The following is a 19,467-nucleotide window of genomic DNA, read 5'->3' on the forward strand; positions in this document are numbered from 1 at the left end:
ACTACATCCAGGTGTGGAGTCCTCAATACAGGATAGATGTGGACCTGTTGGAGCATGTCCAGAGGAGGGCCACAAAAAGCAATTCAAGGGAAGGAACACCTCTCCTATGAGGACAGGCTGAGAGAGCTGGGGCTGCTCATCCTGGAGAAGAGAAGGCTCTGGGGAGACCAGACAGCGGCCTTTCAGTATCTAAAGGGGAGCTACAGGAAAGAAGGGGACAGATGCTTTAGCAGGGTCTGTTGCAACATGACAAAGGGAAATGGTTTCAAACTTAAAGAGGGGAGATTCAGGTTGGATATAAGGAAAAAGGCTTTTACAGTGAGGGTGGTAAGGCACTAGAACAGGTTGCCCAGAGATGTGGTGAATGCCCTGTCCCTGGAGACATTCAAGGCCAGGCTGGATCAGGCTCTGAGCAACCTGATTGAGCTGCAGATGTCCCAGTTCATTGCAGGTGAGCTGGACTAGACAGTCTTTAAAGGTGCCTTACAACTTTGAGGATTCTGTGCTTCTATGATTCAATTCCCTCAGCTAAGGCCCATGAAAATTCCCTGCCACTACTTCTACTTCCAAATTTCTAGAGAAGACGAATTCAATGTTTGCAATCTACTTTCAGTGTAGCAAAACATCTGAAGATATCTTCTTTCCCCAACTCCAAACCAAAGCAAGCACTGTTTGCAGCACCCTTTCACATTATATGCAAGCAAAAGGGAAAAAAAAGAGTGAAAAAAAGCACAAGCCAATTTTCTCAGAAAAGAAGTTCTAAGTACTTGAACTCCAGTTTTATCACAGAACTGTATCAACTTTATTAACATATTATTTCCATAGGTATTAGATAATGAACTACCTGGAAAAGGAGCTGAATTTCCCCTGGAAAAGTAAAGAACTGTATAAATTACTTATCATTACTTGAGGCTATTTTAAAAAAGAGAAGATAATTTTTCAGTGGAGCTCTCTGTATAACCTTCCTGTAATCACTTACAAAAGCAAGGTTAATATACTTCATTTCTAAATATGACTTCCTGCAAATCACAATGACATATTAATCTCCAAAATCATATACTGTACATGAATCATTTCCATATCAGAACTGAAGCATTAGTACCCAGGGGTTAAAAGAGATATTCTTTACTAAGACCTCATTAAAAAAATATGTACTTAATTATTTAACAGTGCCAATATGCCTTGTAACTTCAGCATCTACTGAAAAGCACAAATATTACTAGATTTCCTGTAATAGAGGCACTTAAATACTTGTCTATTTACTAGACAGGTTCATTTCTATTGTCTGCGCTCAAATCCAAAACATCTAATGCCCCATTTGGAAATTACATCAAATTATTTTGTGCTTCTACTGGTCTAAAATATTGAATTCAGAAAGAAATACAAAAAAACACCACCAAACAACATAAAATACACAACAGATTGAGCTTGCATCAGCTCTTTCATCTATAATATTACATAATTCCCTCTCTTGTATAAGATAGCCTGTGGCCTGGTCACTTTGGAAAACAGAGCAAATTAGACAAAACACACATCACAGGATGAATTTAATGGACTGAAGCTCTTTTGAATCAAAGTGCCAGAGTACCTCTTCTTAGCTGAGCTACCAACTCTACCAGAAATTATTTGTGAATAGACGTAGTATAAGCAAAGGACTGCTAGAACTGTTGTCTGATCATGTCAGTGTTGCAGGTATCTCCAAGTTGCAGTTGGAGTTTGTGGTCAGAGGAAAATCAGAATTTAGAATGGTATAGGGAGAAGACATGGCATCAGTAAAATATGTAGCAAGTCATCCACCAAGCTTCACTTGGCTCACCAACTCTTGTTGTTTACTCCTGACAAAATTCAAAGTCTACACAAGTTCTCTATTTGCTGACTTTTAACTACTCAGAAGAACATTATTTACTACACGATAACAACAACATTCTAAAAAAAAAAAAACAAACACAAAAAAAACCCCTGCCCACTTGAGCAGGAGGCTTGCAGTTCAATAGAGAAGAAATGACTGTATCTCATGACTGTGACTATGACTCAGTCATGCTTTTGGCCACTTTCCATGCAGTAATTTAATCTCTATACAATGTAGACACCAAAACTTTATTCACCTCCAGATCAGCAGAAACACTCTTATTTCAACACCTCCTATCTGTATCCAGTACCTTCAAGTGGTGAAGTTTAAAACTCAGAATTAACAGCTCCATAACCTATTATCAGCATGCACTGATACTTTTCTTGTAAACACCTTCTCACTTAGACTAAAAGAACATTAAGGTGACATTGTTACAGTTGCAGGTATAAGCACACCAAAGAGTTTTCAGAAGTAAGGCTCTCTGCTGCTTTCCTTGTTGTCTATTTCAATTTCAACAAAGAAACAGGAAGCCTACAAATCTCTCTCTTTCAGGCTGTCATAAATGAATGAAATTAAATGAAACTAATGAAGTTGGAATACACATTCCCTGCAATAGCAATGAAATCCTTTGTTTTTACTTGCATCTTTTCAGTGTTTTTCATCAAAATTTTAAAGAGTCAAGGCAAAAGGGAATACCTGACACATCAGGCACTTTAACAGGGACTCTGCCTATGTTCTGCTCTCTACTGTAGAAGAAGAAACTCATAATGCATATTTATATATCTTAACTAAACTTTCACTGTCTCTTGGAAACATGGGGACTTCGTTTTTGCCTGAGACAAAAAATTCAGGACACTGTTAACGTCAAAAGTGTTTGTTGGCGAAACAGAAAGCTGAAGACACAGCACAATTTGAAGAGTTTAAGAATTCCTTGGACTACTCCTTGTCCTGACTTCGTCTTTCCTCCTCTTCCACCCTGAAATGTTTGTGATGCTTCAAAATAACAGAAACAAGGAGCATTCATTTCTGTTACTTTATCTGCTAAGTCTAACTACGCCTCCTTAACAGCACTGCAGAGCATCTGGTCTTCTAGCCTTATGACTTGATTTTGTCCAGGTCAATCACATAACCTTCCTGCCATGATGTGCCTAAGAAGTTTCCCAGTCTACAAGTTTAAGACATCTGAGAACACAAAGATCATTTAGCAATGCAAGTCTGTGATGTCAGAAGCAGAGAACAGTAGCTTAATCAACAAGTCAAAACTCCAAACCAGAGCCCAAGTCCACTATCCATATGCTGTGTTTGAGTACATCACAGCGGGGAAGTGAAGCGTTAGCCCAAACTCTGTGTGGCATATAAGATACTAAAGGTAACCTACTTCACTCCTGTTCATAGCTTTAATTAATTATGTAAGACTGAATACATTTCGCTGAACTCTTATCTCCCGAGCACAACCCCTGAGTAAATACAAACTTACCAGGATTCTTTTACGGTCCTTTTCTGATAAAAATTTCACCGGTGGGTATTTCTGGGTAAAACTACAGAACATTTCAAAACAAAGAAGAAAAAATACGTAAGTTGGAGTTTTGCTTCTTTCACACAGTTGTCCTTGAAAAAGGAAACATCAGTCTAACAGTCCCCAGTTTTTCAAGTTCTAAGGCTATGTTTACTCCTTTATTCTAAAGAAGAATCTAGACCAACATGTGAAACTACCTATGCTCTGTCAAAGCACTGTGAAAAATATCAAACCTGATCTGCAAGGAGTGCTTAAAACTTTTGTTTGACCCATTTTCTAGTGTGATTCACTTGGGTTCTAACTGCTGAAAGCAGAACTGAAGCCAGGCCTGACATCACAAGAAAATAAAACAGTAAAATGTGAGCTCTAGATTTTAGTTTATGTTTAAGTTTTTAAAAGCAAGCAATCTATTAAAAAATTCTGGGAAAAAAAATTCCGTTAACTTAGCACACTGACCTCAAACAACTATACTTAAAGTTTCAGCATAATTAGTATAATGCTCACAAGCAGAACACTGAAGAAACTCTCTTTATGATGCTTCAACTTTTAAAAAAACAACTCAAACCCTTATTCAGTCTGAAAGTTCACCTTAAATTTCTTCTCAAAAACTGGCTAGATTGTCATTATTTTGATGGTCTGCAAACCATTTTCACTTTAATCTTTTTGTACCTTCTTTTTTCAAGGGAATTCAATCAAAACTAAAATTTCTTAAACATAAAATTGTAACATTTGTATTTTTTAGGTGCTCTCAATTTCAAAATTGATGCTCAGAACCTGAAATGCTTGTATGGATGTAGAATCATGCAACTTTTTTCTCCTCCCCCCACCCACTGGCTGGCACTCTGCATATGGCAAACTTCTCCAAATGAAGATGTGAAAGAAGATGTGAAGTACTATTTTATTTTTAAGGTAAGCACCATTTTAGTCCTGGTAATATTTGAATACTTAAAGTTATTCTTAACTGAAGATGAGACTAGCTAGAAATGAAACTACGGTTACTCTTCTCCTCCAGGCAGTCCACATGCTAGAAATGCAATTGGTTGTAGCAAGCAAAAAGCATTTGTGTCAAGAATTCACACAGAGATTACATTTTCTTTTACACACAAAAAGACTGACAGAACTGACTCTACACCTCTGATCCTGAAGCATCTCCCATCTGTGCCTGTACCCCGCAGTACTGGCCCAATAGGAATTTTTCAGAGACAAAGCATACATACTTTTGTATTTATGACAAATTTTCATCCTAGAGTAAAAGCCATTTTCAGTTTCACGGATAGGGGAAATATGGCTGCAGAATCTTCAAATGTCTCCCATACAGGAAGACTAAAACAAGAAGCTACCAACGCTTGCCTTGTATTGCTGCAGGGGTTGGTAACAGTAAACTTAATTCTTTTGATTTAAGATGAAGCAATGAGAAATAGCAGTGCATAAGCACAATACAGACAGGTAAAACAGCTGTCCTGTGAGAGAAGGGCAAATCTACCAATAAAAAGAGGTAAAGACATCTTGAAATTTTATGAAGTTATTTTTTAAAAAGAGTCAAATAACTTGATAAAAGATAAAAGTCAGTCTCCTCCATTTTTAAGGTCAGGTTACATTACCCTGGCATGAAGTGACACTGCTGCCAAAGGGATTTCTCAACCATTCTTGCACCTTCTATTAGGCCAGCAATGGCTCGGGGGCAGCCTGCAGGAGTCTGGAGCTGGCTGAGCAGAACACTCATCTTTTGGCAAGAACTTAAGCTTATCTTGACCTAGTGCTTTGATGAATACACTAGCCTAATAATGCTTTTTGCTGTGCAAATTATTAAAAAAGCTTTTCAACTTTAGCTTGTTAAACAATCTTCTGTCACGAGACTAGCTAGCATTAAGGAATTCTTGACCTTCCTGCTTCCCAAAAGCAAGAAGGTGGCTTGCTTACAGACTTTAATCAGCTAATAAGGTAAAACAAACAAAAAAGATCAAACAAAACACAATCAAATAACCAGTGACATTAGAGAATAAGTTTTGCAAGCAGAATCAGCCTTCAGGCTGATGAGTGAGTAGTTACATATGTTCACTTCATATAGTTGCAAAATTTTAAAATAATTAGCAGCAACATCTCACATGCAGTTGAGCCAGCAGAAGCAGCTGCACTGTTTAAAAAAAAAACCCTAAAAGAGTAAAAGCCTCTGTTTTGATATGAGCCCTAGCAGCCCAGAAGCCCATATTTTGTGAAAATGGAATTCTATTTTCAGTTCTTACAGAGGTAAAAATATATTATGATTCTTTCTGCTCATTGCTAGACATTTGTAGCAAGAGCCATTAATGCATTGCACATGCTATTCAAAATGGAATGAGCTTTCTGATGGCTCCTGAGAGGTTCCAACTTAACGGTTACACCTAACAACTCATTGTTCATTTGGAAAAATGTACTAATTAGAAAAAAAAGGTCAGATACTCCTACCACAATGGCAGAAGGAAACACCCGAATTCCCAACAAGTGAAACTGAAGATATACTGGCTACCAGCAAGGGATAAACAAGTCAATTGAACAGATAGAGTCCATCAAAAATTTAACCTGAACTGATTTCTTTATAATGTCACTATTATGATTGGTGTAGTAGTATCATATGCAACTACTACAGATGACTCAGTCTGTAATCTGCTTCAGCTGGCCAATAAAATGCCCAGTGTTATCCGTGATCTTGATGCTTCTACTAAGAGATAAACAATGAGTTCTGAATTTTTATCAAAACAAACTGCATGTGACACATCAGCGAATCTTTCAGATCAACTGTAAAAAAACAAACAGAAAAAAGCAAACCAAACCCCATTCATGTTTTTGCTTCTGTTGTTTTCTGTTTGGTTGTTTGCTACACCACAGAAGTAGTAGGGAGGAGCGTCAACTGCTCACAGACAAGACAAAACTCCAAACATTGTGGGTGTCAAGCATGCCTCTGACCAAGAGCAATGTCAATCTGCACCTTCACCAGAGGAACAGCACATAACCACCAGTATGCCATATGAAACTGTCCAGGCTTACTAGCACTGCCTAGAAAAGGCTACACTTAGTGTTTTGTAAGGCAGCAGTCTCACCTAGGGAGGAAATGATGTTACAGAATGGACGCAAAACAGACAGGAATAATGGAGTGAAACTCAATTTAGTTAAAAAAAAAATATCATGAGTTTAAGGTGCTCCTGGAGCTACAGCACAGAAGTCCTCCACATTTAACATATGCAGTTCATTGTGCTTTAGCTGAACCATGGTAAATGGTCGCAAGTATGGGAAATATTTCCAGCTTTTTGTAGTTGAAATCAGTACATTACAACACACACCTGTACTGAACTTAGAGAACCATGGTAGCCGTTCACCAGCACTACTAAAACCTGCATACTCCTTCACAAGACTTGTACTTTACAGGAATTCAGCACTCACAGTTACTTCAACGAGATTCAGTCAGCCTGATTACCATCCGTATTAATGTCCTTTGGCATTCAAGGGCCCATCCTCACTTAAGCATGATAAAAATCAAAAGGTATTGAGGGCATATGCAAAACATGAATCTCAAGCCTACAAGCTGCAGAATTGACTGCTACAAAGCAGAAACTGTACTTTTTAACTGATTCCCAAACTTAGAAAAGATGACATACCTTTTTTCTAGATCTTTGATTTTCTCCCTTAGAGGTGCAACAGCCTAAAATAAACGAGTAATATGTAACTTTGAAGAACAGGCAAGATTCACATCACAAAACATTCAGATAGAGTTATCTTTGGAGCAAAAGTAATGTCAAACAGTCTTTAATGAAGAGCTTCAGAGAAGACACTCCTAGAAACTTGTACCTTTAACTATTCTTTATGTCAAAAATCCTTAAATCACTTTCATCAAAAAAAAATCAAACCATCCAATAATATGAAATTCCTTAGCACATCACTGAAAACAAAGCACATTCAGAGGTAAGGCAGTTGCTCAGAAGAGCATCCAAGGCTATGAGTACCACAGTCTTGGGGATAAGAACATCTAACATCATGATTCCTACTAGACTTAAATGGAAATAAACACAGAAGCAGAAGCATTAGCTCCAGAGCAAAAGCTGTAACTCTCTCAGAACATGTGAAATTAGAGAAACACCACATTTAAAAAAAACTATAACAATGTAAAATACGTCTAGGCCTTTTAAAAAATATTAATAAAAGGAAAGTTGCTAGAAAAATATAGCTCACCTACTAATGCTTCTGTTTGCATTTTCACTACATTGAATGAAAATCATCTATTACTTTACTTTATTGCTATTATATAGGAAGTCTAAAAGCATCTGGATAAAGGTGTGTTTGTAAACCTTCACAGTATTTCACAACAAACTGAGGTTGAAACTGAAATTCAGAGATGCTGGTATGGAATTTCAGAACCACCACCATATTCAACACTCGTATCTACTCTAGAAATTGACAGCACTTGTCCTTAAAGCATAGTTAGAGCAAACTAGTCTCAGTTACCAATACAGCTACATTTGTTCATATGTTGACAGTAAAGCAAAACACATTTGTGAGGTTCCAAATATCTACTGAAGCTCAGGTACATTTAACACTTCGGAAGGGTGACAGCAGAAAGGATCTGCATATGTCTAACATTCAGTAACTGAAGTCAGTACCCAGGTGGGATCTACAAAGCCACCGTAGCACATGAGAGCACTTCTACTGCTACAGCTTCCCAGAAAGGCTTAGATGAAAGAAAAAAAAAAAAAGAAAAAAGCTGAGACTCACAGATCTACATTAGTAACTCCGCTACGAAGAAGAACAGTTCAAATACTGTCACGTACAAATGTAATGCTTTGAATGGTTTTAGTGGAACACAGAGTAATTAGATAAATAATCTCTTTCAACGTGAAATGTGCAAAATCAAGTCTTTAAAACAGAACAAACAGCTATTAGAAAACTAACCTCCTCTATTTTACTTTCTACCTTCTGATCCCCATTTTCTTGAAGAGACCTGTTGGCAAGAAAAGAAAAAAAACATAATTTATACCAAAGCAATGCTTGCTCTACTGCACCTACATTATAATTTTCCTGTTGAAACAGTAGCTTTATAGCATCCTAAATTTAATAGGCATACTCAGAGAAAATGAAAGTGGTTGAAAACAGTTAAAGTCTTTTCACAAAGTTTGGCAAAAACTGAACGACACTCACAGGAAAAGTAATAAAATTAAAGATGACAGATTCATTTTACAGACAAAATCAATTTAACTGTAAAAAAGTGCCTAGTCATTCACTGCACAGAGATAGAGTCAGTAGAAATATTTTTAAGTGTAGTTCCACTACGTGAATGCTTAAGATAACTTTTTGTGGGTTCACATTTACTGTACGCTAACAAAACATTTTCTCTTAATGCCACAACTGTAATTTTAATTGAAAAAACAGCATATGTGCCTAGCTTTGAATTTGAACTTCCAAGGAACAAGGAAAAAACCTATACTGAAACTAATCTTAAGTGATCATCTGATGGGCAACAGTGAGTATTCACATATGGTACTTCTCTGAAATGATGCCAAGCTTGTACACTGAAGAATGAAAGATGTCATGGTAACTTGTAAAAACACAGGACTGCCTAGGAACTGGCTTCTTGCATAGATCTGCGTGGACTTGTTTAGCATGTACTTGTGCAAAATAACTTAATTATTTGTGTTCATTCTTAAGTGAACTTCTATAAATGTAGAATATTTTAGTATTTTAACTCTTGAATCTAGTTATATGATTTTCCTTAAGTTTGCATAATTCTTTTCTCTCCCCTCCCCCAAACTAAACCTTCTGAAAGGGGAATTATTTATCAAGCTTTACAGTAGTAATTTTTTGCATACTAGAGGATTCATTGGTATCCAACATAAAATGGAGTTCTTTCAAATAAAACAGAGCTCCTTTTCTTGGGACCTGCAGTCATTACACCTAAGGAAACAGAAGGCCCTTTGTTAAGCAGATATACATATGCCACACCATTCAAAGCCAGAGCAACGATTCCCTTCATACCCTTCTGTAAAACTCTGTTACTAAAGCCAGTTCAGTTATATTACGGAGGCAAAAATCTCATTGAGTAGATTCATTCTGTCATATCAGAGCGCAGTACATTTCACGGCTGCAACACACGGACTCTGAACCATCTTTTCATAATGAATTGTCATTTATTTCTTTTTAACAGTAGTAGTAAAAACGCTTCAGTTAACATAGTGTCAATTTATTATGAGGAAGCAATATTAAGAAATTGGTGCGAATGCTTCAAATGTTTTCCCAACAAGAAAAAGGTCCCCACAGAAACTGACTCCTGTTTATTCAAAAATACTGGAGCATTGACGACCAGTACTCTACAGTTTAGTTTCTCGCGAGCCTTTCCTCCTAACAACGTCGTTGATTGTGATCAATATCAGATATTCAGAAACAGTTTTCCCCCCACAGCTCTGTAAGGGTCTCCTCAAATAAGAGAGTTGATGCAGACAATTTCTAAGGATAGCTTATCAAGGAACCAACATGCTGGTTCCCATGACCCCCCATGACCACGTCCTCCTCAAACACCTCTCTGAGATCTTGTCCTTCCTTCAGAAATGCTCAGCTGCACACCTAACAGCTGTTGACCTGCCATACTTGGATGATCACGAGGTAACAAATAATGTAAATGATAACTCCATCTGCAAGCCACAGCAGCTCAGCAGCTGTTTGACTAACTGCTGAACGCTTCTAGAAATGGTGGGAAACAGCAAGAAGGATAAAGTGGACAGCTTGGGACAAGAACAGATCCCATGGTAAGCTATTCTGGGTAAATCAAAGCCCACAGAAAATTCACTGATGTTCTTACCTTGCTTCAGACTTCCTTAATTCCATGCCAGCAAGCACGGTAACAGAATAACTAAGTCCTTTACTAGCAGAACAAGGTAGTGAAACATTTTGTCCCTACGCACAAAGACTTTGTTGGAGGGAACAGTGTCCTCCTGTTCTCTTCACCTTCTTTTCCAGTCACAACTTCCCAGTGAAATTCCCACATGACACTCACGTGTGAGCAGCAGTACTGTGAAATTTGCATGGTTTGCATTTGTATGTTATGTCATCCTATTTCCAAGGGTAAAAATACTGGGGGATACAACATAGGATTTGTTGCTTTTCAGTACTTAAACCACCAGATTATCTCCCAGTTAACTACGGGGCGGGGAAGTCCTCAAAACCTCACTCCCAGTTCTAGGCACAGAAGCATAACTATGGTAAGCAGTGGATGATCTGCTACTTCACAGGGCTTCAGCCTGCATTGTCACTAAGATATGGGTCAGGTTTGTGATGAACGAAAGAAGAATTCCTGCCTGTGTGCTCAGCTATGCTAAGCAACTTGCCTTAAACCATCTCCCAGGATAGAAGAGGATCTTGTGTAAGGGAACATGCTGAAGTGCAGAAGACCTTGGGTGAGAATTACAGCAGATACATGCCACTCCGTGACTGAACACACAAATGGTATCAGCTGCTTAGCAACCATCCAGCAACAGCACGAGCCACTCTTCCGTTTTCTTCCTACTTGACATACAGTGATGAATGTAACAATTTTATTTCAGATAAGGATATTCAATACAAATATATACATTACCTCATATTGACAAAGTTTCCCCATACAGCTGGAAAATAAAAAGGAGAACATTACTGTCATGTAACAACAGTACAAGGTAATTTTTTAGTATCATCATCATAAGGAACTTAACCCAATGCTAGGTATATTCATCACATGATTTGAGTTGCATACATGGCAGATACATATACAAACCAAGTGACCAGAACATGATTTTGGAGTATGGGAGGAATTCTGATGATTACATTAGATGACCAAGGAGGAAAACAGTGTGATTTAAAAAAGACAATTCCAGTGCACATCTGGAGTTTCTCTGACCAACAAATTAGCAGAGCCACATATCTAATCACTATCCCCAAACTGTATTACATAAAATATACAAGAATTCTCTAACTATAATTTGCCACTGCACACATTTGAAAAAAAAAAAAAAGAGTTCTCAGTGTGTTTATTACACACATTGAAAAAAATGGCAAAAGCAGGAAAGAAGTCACATATACCTGCACCACAAGAACTGGAAACCGCAGAACAACAAAAATAAAGTGTGGCCATACAGGTAATAGCTGAACCAGTTCAGAGGTGTCACAACAGTCCTGCATTAAAGGTAGTTCCAAGTGCTAACGTGCATGCTTATTCAGTATTGCTTTCAATAAATACATAATAGTGATGTAAACTCAAAATGAACTTAAGTAATATAACCAAATGCCTCACTAAGCAAGCAACACTCATTTCTTATACTTTTAGTATGGAAAACAGTTTTAAGGAAGACAAACAACAGTATAAAATTATACAGCAAACAAGTATCAGCTCTTTCTTTGTGCTCATTTGCCAAACCTATTCCCTACCTGTAAACATATCTGAAACTATTCAGAGTTTAAGCACAAAGACCATCACAACACTGATTTTCACTTTCAACTAGAACACAGAATGTAGCTGAAAGTAAAAAAAAAAAAACCAAAAAAAAAACGATATGCTATAAAGCAGGCTGCAGAATGGAGTCAACAACTTCAGACTGTCAACAGAAATAAGGTTAATGTGGGACAGTTATGTAAGGGTCTCCGCAACAATAAGCAACACAAAATATACCCAGAATATCTTCAATAAATCATTCCACAATTGGTCTTCAAGAGACAAGGATCAGTCTGAGCGCCCAAATCACGGTGGGTCTTAAGAAGTAATAGCCTGTATGCAGTTATGGCATTATTATGCATATAGAAAGTTTCTGAGGCAACCTCAGTTTTGGCAAGCAGTGCTTCAGGCCTCAAGTAGCAGCTGAATTAAGTACTTTGTCTAGATTCAGGCCTTGCAGATACATTTTCACGATCGTTATTTACTGATCTCCAGCAGCCAGTAAGGTCTTACAGAGATAAGAACAAAAAATTGCAACTGCAGACACAGGCAACAGAAGGAACAAAACATACGTGAGAATGCAGTAACGCAGTTACTGTTCCACCCTCCAGGGGATGGCAAAGCCACTGAACTGTGTTAAACTACTGAGTGCTGCCAAGTAACTCAAATGAATTCATGACAGATCAAAGTAAAGGAAGGCACTACCATATCTGCAATGGTATCATAAAACCTCAGTCTTTGGGGCAGGAGAGAGGTAAGCTTTACATTTGGACAGATGATCAATAAAATCCAGCTGAACTAAAAAACACTGAGGATTTTACATTGATTAGATTCTCAGTGGGGAAAAGAGAGAGAACACTGAGCACTAAAGTCACATTCCATTTATTTACCATCTGGCTAGGATTTCAGAATTATTTGTGATAATATTAGTGGAGAAAGGTTTTCTTTTTTTTTTTTTGTCTTTCTTTTCAGTGAATGACCATCATTTGACAGCTACAGGTACAGAATTGTCAAGCTATAGATCACTCAGATACACTATTGTTTCTTTTTCTAGGCTGCTGAAACTTGTACACACGATGTAAAGGTGTTGTTTGTGCAATGGCAGGAAACATCTGGGCTTGCTTGGTGAAGCAGGAATTGACAAAAAAACAAGTCGCCAGCTGCACCACAACCAGCATCCTGGCAGTTTTGTTGTAACAAAGACAGTGAAGCCACACTGCATACAAAAAAATCGGCTTGCTAAAGGAAATGAGTTAACTGTGCGTGCTCAGATTCCACAGCAGAGATGGGGAACTCAAAAGCATCCATATATTTCCAATACACTGAGCTTGATATTAAGAGTTCTGTAGGACCAAATGACCTTCTTGAAACTTCCACAAAGCTTGAGTGTTTCTGTAACAGGAAAAGAAAGAAACTGCAAAATGAAACACAAAAGAAATTCTGTATGGAAAAACCTGAGCAACACCAAAGTCTATCTCATGCAGAGAGGTGCCACAGAAGTTTGCTTGGACGTACTGTCCTCATAAAGGATTCTGAATGCACAGCTCAAAAGAAGGTTCTCTTCGCCTGCTATGTGTTTCCATACAGCTTATGTCAAGGTTGAAGGGATCACAGGTTAAGAGGCCAGGGGCCCAAATCAGCAAGCAGAATGAAGTGGAATTACAAGCCTAAATTCAAGACAAAAGCCCTCAGAGGCACCAGAGAACACATGCCAACCAAGACTAGGTTGCACCAAAAGCTGCAGGTGTGGACGGTTAGAAATACGTCCATAACAGCAAGGTCATGAATCAGGCACTACACACAAACCCACCTTTCAAAAGCATCAGACCCTCAATGGACCCAATTTGAGCCAACTCTAACATAACTGAGACTTCACTACAGAAGTCGGTCTTCAGGAAAAGAACAACAACAAAACCAAACCAATGCCAAATCTTTTAAGCAGAGAAGTACTTATCGGGGTAACAGTCCTATGCCAATACTCAAGCCTTAGACATTTAACACACTCTTTCTCCATAGAGGAACACAGTACATAAGCTGTGAAGGACTTCCCATTAATCCATCTAGATTGCACGCACAGCCTTCCTGCCATCTACTGAAACTGTGAAAGTGAAGAATTCATGATTAATTGGACTAGACAGACAGGTGCATGACTTGTAACCAAACAATTAAGACACCCATTACAAGGGAGAAGAGATAAAAGTTGTGCTTATTCCCTCAAAAGACCATTTTTAAACCTCATCCAATGACTCATTAAGGTAGTAATATGTGGTCATTAGTGAAGAGATCAGAGTATTTGGATTGCTCAGAGACATGGGGAAACCTGGTTAAATAGCCTGCAGGAGAATAAGTGTAGTCCTATTTTGACTCTATCTGATCGGTGATGTTTCTCGCCCCCCCCCACTGCTTTCCTTCCATAAAGTAACAGTCACTTTTCTTGCAAGGGTTTTCAAAGGATTAATTACAAGTACCACCAAGATTAAGAATACATAAGAGTCACTGATCACTCCCACAGATATTGCACTTTAAAGAAGAAGAATGCCATGACTTGGATGAAGTGATAAAGAGCTATTGTTTCAGGAAAAAAGGGGATTTGTTTTTTAAAGCCTTAATCACAGCACTGTTATTAAAGAGGTTGGCCGAATTTAAATACTAAACATTAATTACTCCTGGGCCCCTCCCTATTTTGTTTTCCTCCTGCCCCTAAGAGATGAAGCTACAACTACGTGGTGAGCATAATCTTATAAAACTGCTGCTGATCTCCAAGACTTCTTGAAACTACCTTAAAGAAGGACAGTCGGTCGTGAATGAGTAAATAAAGTTGTCTTCCTAATGCATACGTGTATATTCCTATAAATTTAGCATTTTGTTTAGTCTTCCTAGAAAAGTCCATTTTTGAAATTACATTGGATGCAGAGCAGTGCAATGATTGAGCTATTTTCACCAAAGGAACATTTCAAGAGCAATTCTTTGGATACATTATGCAGGCAGGGTTGGCTTGATTTGAAAGACAAACCCTATTAAATCTAAGTACAAAGAAGTTCAATAGAAATCCCAAGCTATTTGTTGTTCAGCATCCACTATTAAATGCACATTTCCCTATCTAACACAGTCAGACTTTTGGCTCTGACCAGTAGTACTTCACAGCGGGCAAGAGTCGTTCGTTTAGGTCCCGAGAATGCAGGAATAGGATGCATGTTTTGATTGGAATGCCCTTTCAGTCTGCCAACTGCAGTAATACTTACTGTACAGCTTTTTTACAAAACACAGCTTACTACTCTGAGAACTCTGCATGCCTTAATTAGCTCATCCACAATATGCTGGGGAACCAGAAGAGTAGCACCACCTCAATCCAAAGGTAGGAAAATAGAGAATCTCAAAGTAAATCTGTGCCTTTACCCCAAGATGATCCCTCTTCTCTGGGATTAAGACTATGACATTAATACCAAATTGTTGCCTATCACAAGGGACCTACAGTAATTAACACTGAACCTCAAATGATTAGTGATAATTTCAGTCATTTCAGACAATTTCATTAGTTTCAGCACCATGTGAATTTTAAAATAAAATGTTTTTAAAAGCAAGGTCCTAGTGCCCATGAAGATTCAACTGAATTATGTGCAACAATGAAAGCAGTTCCTTTAAAACCATTTTCCTTCACGATGACTGCATTGCTTGTATTATCAAGGCACTTAAAGAAACTTTTATATGAACTTTTGCCCAAGCAGATTTAGTTCAAAACACAGGATTTTTCCCTGTATTGCCCTCCTTACATCCTCTGTTCCTCAGATTAGGAGAGAACAAAAACGATGTCGGTTACCAAGAGATTCTGCTATAAGCAGAAACAGCATGAAGGAACACTCTGAATGGATATACAGTTGTTACCTGAATTTCTAGAACAAAATCCTAGCCTTTGAAGGCTCAGAGAGAATTGCTTCAGCCAAACCTACTTCAGAGGGATGAAATAATGTTAAAAAACAGGATTTACATATTTATTTTCCTCTTTCTTAAATCAGGCTCTCCATAGTTACTCAGCAGCATTGGTTTCTTTGTTAAAAACAAGCTTTTTCTTTCCAGAGGAAAACTTGACAAAATGGAAAAGCATGCAGAGGGAGTTCAAAATGTTGATTACATACTCATTTAAAAAAAAAGTCTTAAATTATTGTGCAGATCTCAATTACATACGTAACGATATAAAGGAAGATAGAGCAAAGTGGTATTTTTGCTTCTCCTTTTACGCATTTTTGACTGTATGCTCTAGCTCCTCCAGAACCAATTCTCTTTGCCTTTGGCTGACACTGATATTTAAGCCCAATAGCACTGCCTTGTGCAATGTGAGCTTGGCTGTAGTCAAAAGTTACAGTAAGATCATCTATGGTGTTAATGTAGGTCCTCATCCAACTCCCACCAGAGTTAGTGGAAAGAATTCAGCTCACCTGAACGAGAGGTGGATTTGGGAGGGGATCTCATACCTTTGCACAGGAGTTTTCTTATCAAATACCTTAAGTTAATAGCATTATGGATCCCTGATTGTTTCTCAGATGGGCACAAGCTCAAAAAAGATACCGCAGGCTCTAAAAGCAAACAGAGGAAAGGGGAGGGAAGAAAAAGCAGCTGCTTGGGAATCTTGAAGTAACTGTTAATGGAGGAAATGTGGAGATTTTAACATTGTATCTCAGTGCACACTGGAAATATGATAGTCCTGCAGCCAAGTGAAAGCTGCTCTTCTGGATGTGAAGAAAAAGGAGCATGATTTGGCCTCGGAGATACTGGATTTAGTTTGCTGCTGATTATGAACCCTTTGAAAAATCACCACTGAAGAAGGCCGAAATCCCAGCAGGTGGGGAATGGAAATACTCATTCTTGCAGATGACAAGAACTTTCACTGTACATAGGGATCAGGAGGACATATGAGAAGCTGTGGGTGCCCCATCCCTGGAGGCACTCAAGGCCAGGCTGGATGGGGCCCTGGGCAGCTGAGCTGGTGGAGGGCAGCCCTGCAGGTGTTTGGACCTAGATGATCTAAAGTTCCTGCCCCAACCACAAAAGATATAACCTTCAGACTTCCTCTCATGGGAAGTAACCTAGACATCAGGATACAGTGTTTTCTTATGGGGCTTCAAGTTGGATAACAGCGTGGTTGTACGCCAGTCCACAGCTTCTCATCTCCCAGCAGAAGAAAAACAGCGACCAGAATAATGTTTTCATACCTTCTCTTAGAACTGAATACTTACACTTTGGCAAACTGCTACACTCCTACAGCTGTCAGATATAATATCAGTCAATTGTTTTTTTCTTTGCAAGAGTTAATTGGGCTTCATACAGGATGGAAACCTAACTACGAATGCATATTTGTTGCTTATAACATTTCGGTTCACATCATCACTTACAGGCTGAACAGAGTTCAGAGTTCAATTTCATTGCTGGGAAATTCTTTCAAGCTCTTCGTTTCTCTTCCCCCCCACCCAGATCTTTGCTCAGTGTTTCTACTCTTTCCCATATCTTATCTTTAGCATATAATTCTTTACCACTACTCATCCATTTTTATCTATCCTCTGCATTTTGCCACAAGCAAGGTAATGCTATCTGATTGTTCATTACTACAAACATAAACACTCAGAATTAACAGCAACTAAATAACAACAGAATGCATCTGGTTTTCATCCCAAAGAACTCCTCACAATTTTGAGGTTCCAATGAGGATCTGCGGTTTTCATCACTACATACACTTCAGTGTGCCTGGACATCATGAAACTTCCCAGATTTGAAGTTACTGCCTCGAAACAACAAAGTGGTCTGCAAATAGGTTGATTCCCTGCAAAAAGTAGGAATTCTCTGGGAGCCAACAGAAGGACTTTCACCTATACCTAACTGGAGTACGGTGCAACAATTATGTTTTGAATAAGGTCAGAATTATTTTGACAATATGAAATCTAAGCAATCTAAATCACTAACGCCTCTGTGACCCCTTTCCACTTTGTGAAAGAACTGAAAACCCTTATGTCTTTCCACAAACAGCAGCTGTCGCTCAAAAAAAAAATCTCCCTACAAAATGACATCTATCTTCTGATAGATCTCATCTACACAATTGAAATGCTCAAAGTTTGTTGAGAAAAAGTTTCTCCTCTTGCTTTAAAGCAACGCTGCAAGTTAAAAACAAAAACAAAACAAAGATTAAAAACAAAGCAACAAAGAAAGCATAAGCATTGGCTTGCTTCCCCAAAGAGGTGCAGATCTAGGAATGTGTTATATAGGCCTGAAATATGCTTAAATAAAAGCAATTCCAACACGTTCAGTATAAATGCATACACACATATTTAATACATTTCAGAAATTTGGAAGGCAGTTTCAAGTAACTGAAACATCTACTTTCCTCCCTAAATATCTGCAAACAAGAGATGCTTGCCTTTCTCTTTTACAATGCTCATCTTCCTTCTTGAAGGCTGACTGACCAAAGTATGGTTTTAAATGGTGGTTTTCAACTTCTGGTCTTTGGACTCTAAGGAAGGAGAGGTAGGGGTCACTGTGTCAACTTACCTGAAGGGGTCTGGCAAAAGGTAACTGGGTTAATTATTAGATAACTTCATCAGTAACATCACAGATCAGCTACAACAGGTTAGAAATCAAATGCAAGTCATTCCAAAGCTGTAAAAATGCCATGCAGAACAGTGAAGGTAAAAGGATTTATAGTGGTTGAGGAAAGGGTTAGAGGTGACTTTTTTTTTTTGGTTAAAATGAGGACTAAATTAAAGCAGACAGTGCCCAAGCATTACTTCCCCCCCCCCCCCCCCCCCCGGACATTGCTTACAGAATGGGGGTACATTCTTCAAGAAGCTCAGAGAGGCAGAGAATATTCCACAGCCCAGATAACGATGATATACCAACACACTTCACAAACCCCAGAACCTGAGCAGTCATGTGAGACAGCAAGACTCAGATTAGGGATTGGGATCAAGTAAAGGGTCATGACTGAAGTCAAACTACTGAACACCGCAAATAACTATTTACTGCTATGATTTTCTCAGTTACAGTACTGGCCGTCGTAGCATGCTGTGAGTCTGCTGAAAACCAACTCTCTTCTCCCCATTACATTTTACAAACCCCTTCAAGTAAGCTAACACAGAAACCCCCACATCTCCCTCCCGAAGGTCCAAGTACCTGAAGCTGAAAACCGCTAGTCCAAACTCTGCTTTGGCCAACTAACCTTCAAGAAAGTAGTGATATAGAAGACAGGGAAACATTGCTCCTTTGTGAACATGTAGAGAGGGAAGCAGAAGAAAGCTCTGTCCTGGAGTGGAACAATGACAGCACCACCTCCTGCACATGCCACAGTAAAGACAAATGCTAAGAGGAGATATGCTGGGAATGGTATAGGTGAGTTTCTCCAAGATACCAAAAAAATTCACAAAACAAATAGAAACAAACACACAAAACAATAGAACAGCAACAACAAGGATTCCAGTACTGCTTTGCTAGCCATCTATTCCTGACTTAAACTCCAAACTGCTACTGGAGCTCAGTCAAATTTTCATAAGCTACACAGCAATGTACTTGAAAGCCAGCAAGCAATTTTTTTTTTTTTCTTTTTTTGGTGGAGAATCCGTGGCATGTTGGTGCAGAAAGCAGGCAAGCCTGATGTCACACCAGAGCACTCCTGAATCATCCTTGGCCTGTCAATCCTGC

At 38.6% G+C, this 19,467-nt stretch overlaps 1 protein-coding gene across 3 annotated transcripts in view; it reads right to left on the reverse strand.

The window, feature by feature from the left end:
- UXS1 (UDP-glucuronate decarboxylase 1) overlaps window positions 1-19,467 on the reverse strand; it is a 56,532-nt gene that overhangs the window by 32,652 nt on the left and 4,413 nt on the right. For 2 of the 3 annotated variants that reach the window (XM_021414123.1, XM_021414102.1), the window contains 4 exons: window positions 10,960-10,987; window positions 8,286-8,334; window positions 6,998-7,041; window positions 3,327-3,387 (listed from right to left, as the gene is read on the reverse strand). In XM_021414123.1, the coding sequence (XP_021269798.1) occupies window positions 3,327-3,387; window positions 6,998-7,041; window positions 8,286-8,334; window positions 10,960-10,987 (182 nt within the window). Of the gene's footprint in view, window positions 1-3,326; window positions 3,388-6,997; window positions 7,042-8,285; window positions 8,335-10,959; window positions 10,988-19,467 lie in introns of those variants that run through there. The other variant, XM_021414133.1, reaches the window with a different exon arrangement.

Source organism: Numida meleagris, chromosome 1 (assembly GCF_002078875.1).
Source record: "Numida meleagris isolate 19003 breed g44 Domestic line chromosome 1, NumMel1.0, whole genome shotgun sequence".
Classification (NCBI taxonomy): Eukaryota; Metazoa; Chordata; class Aves; order Galliformes; family Numididae; genus Numida; species Numida meleagris.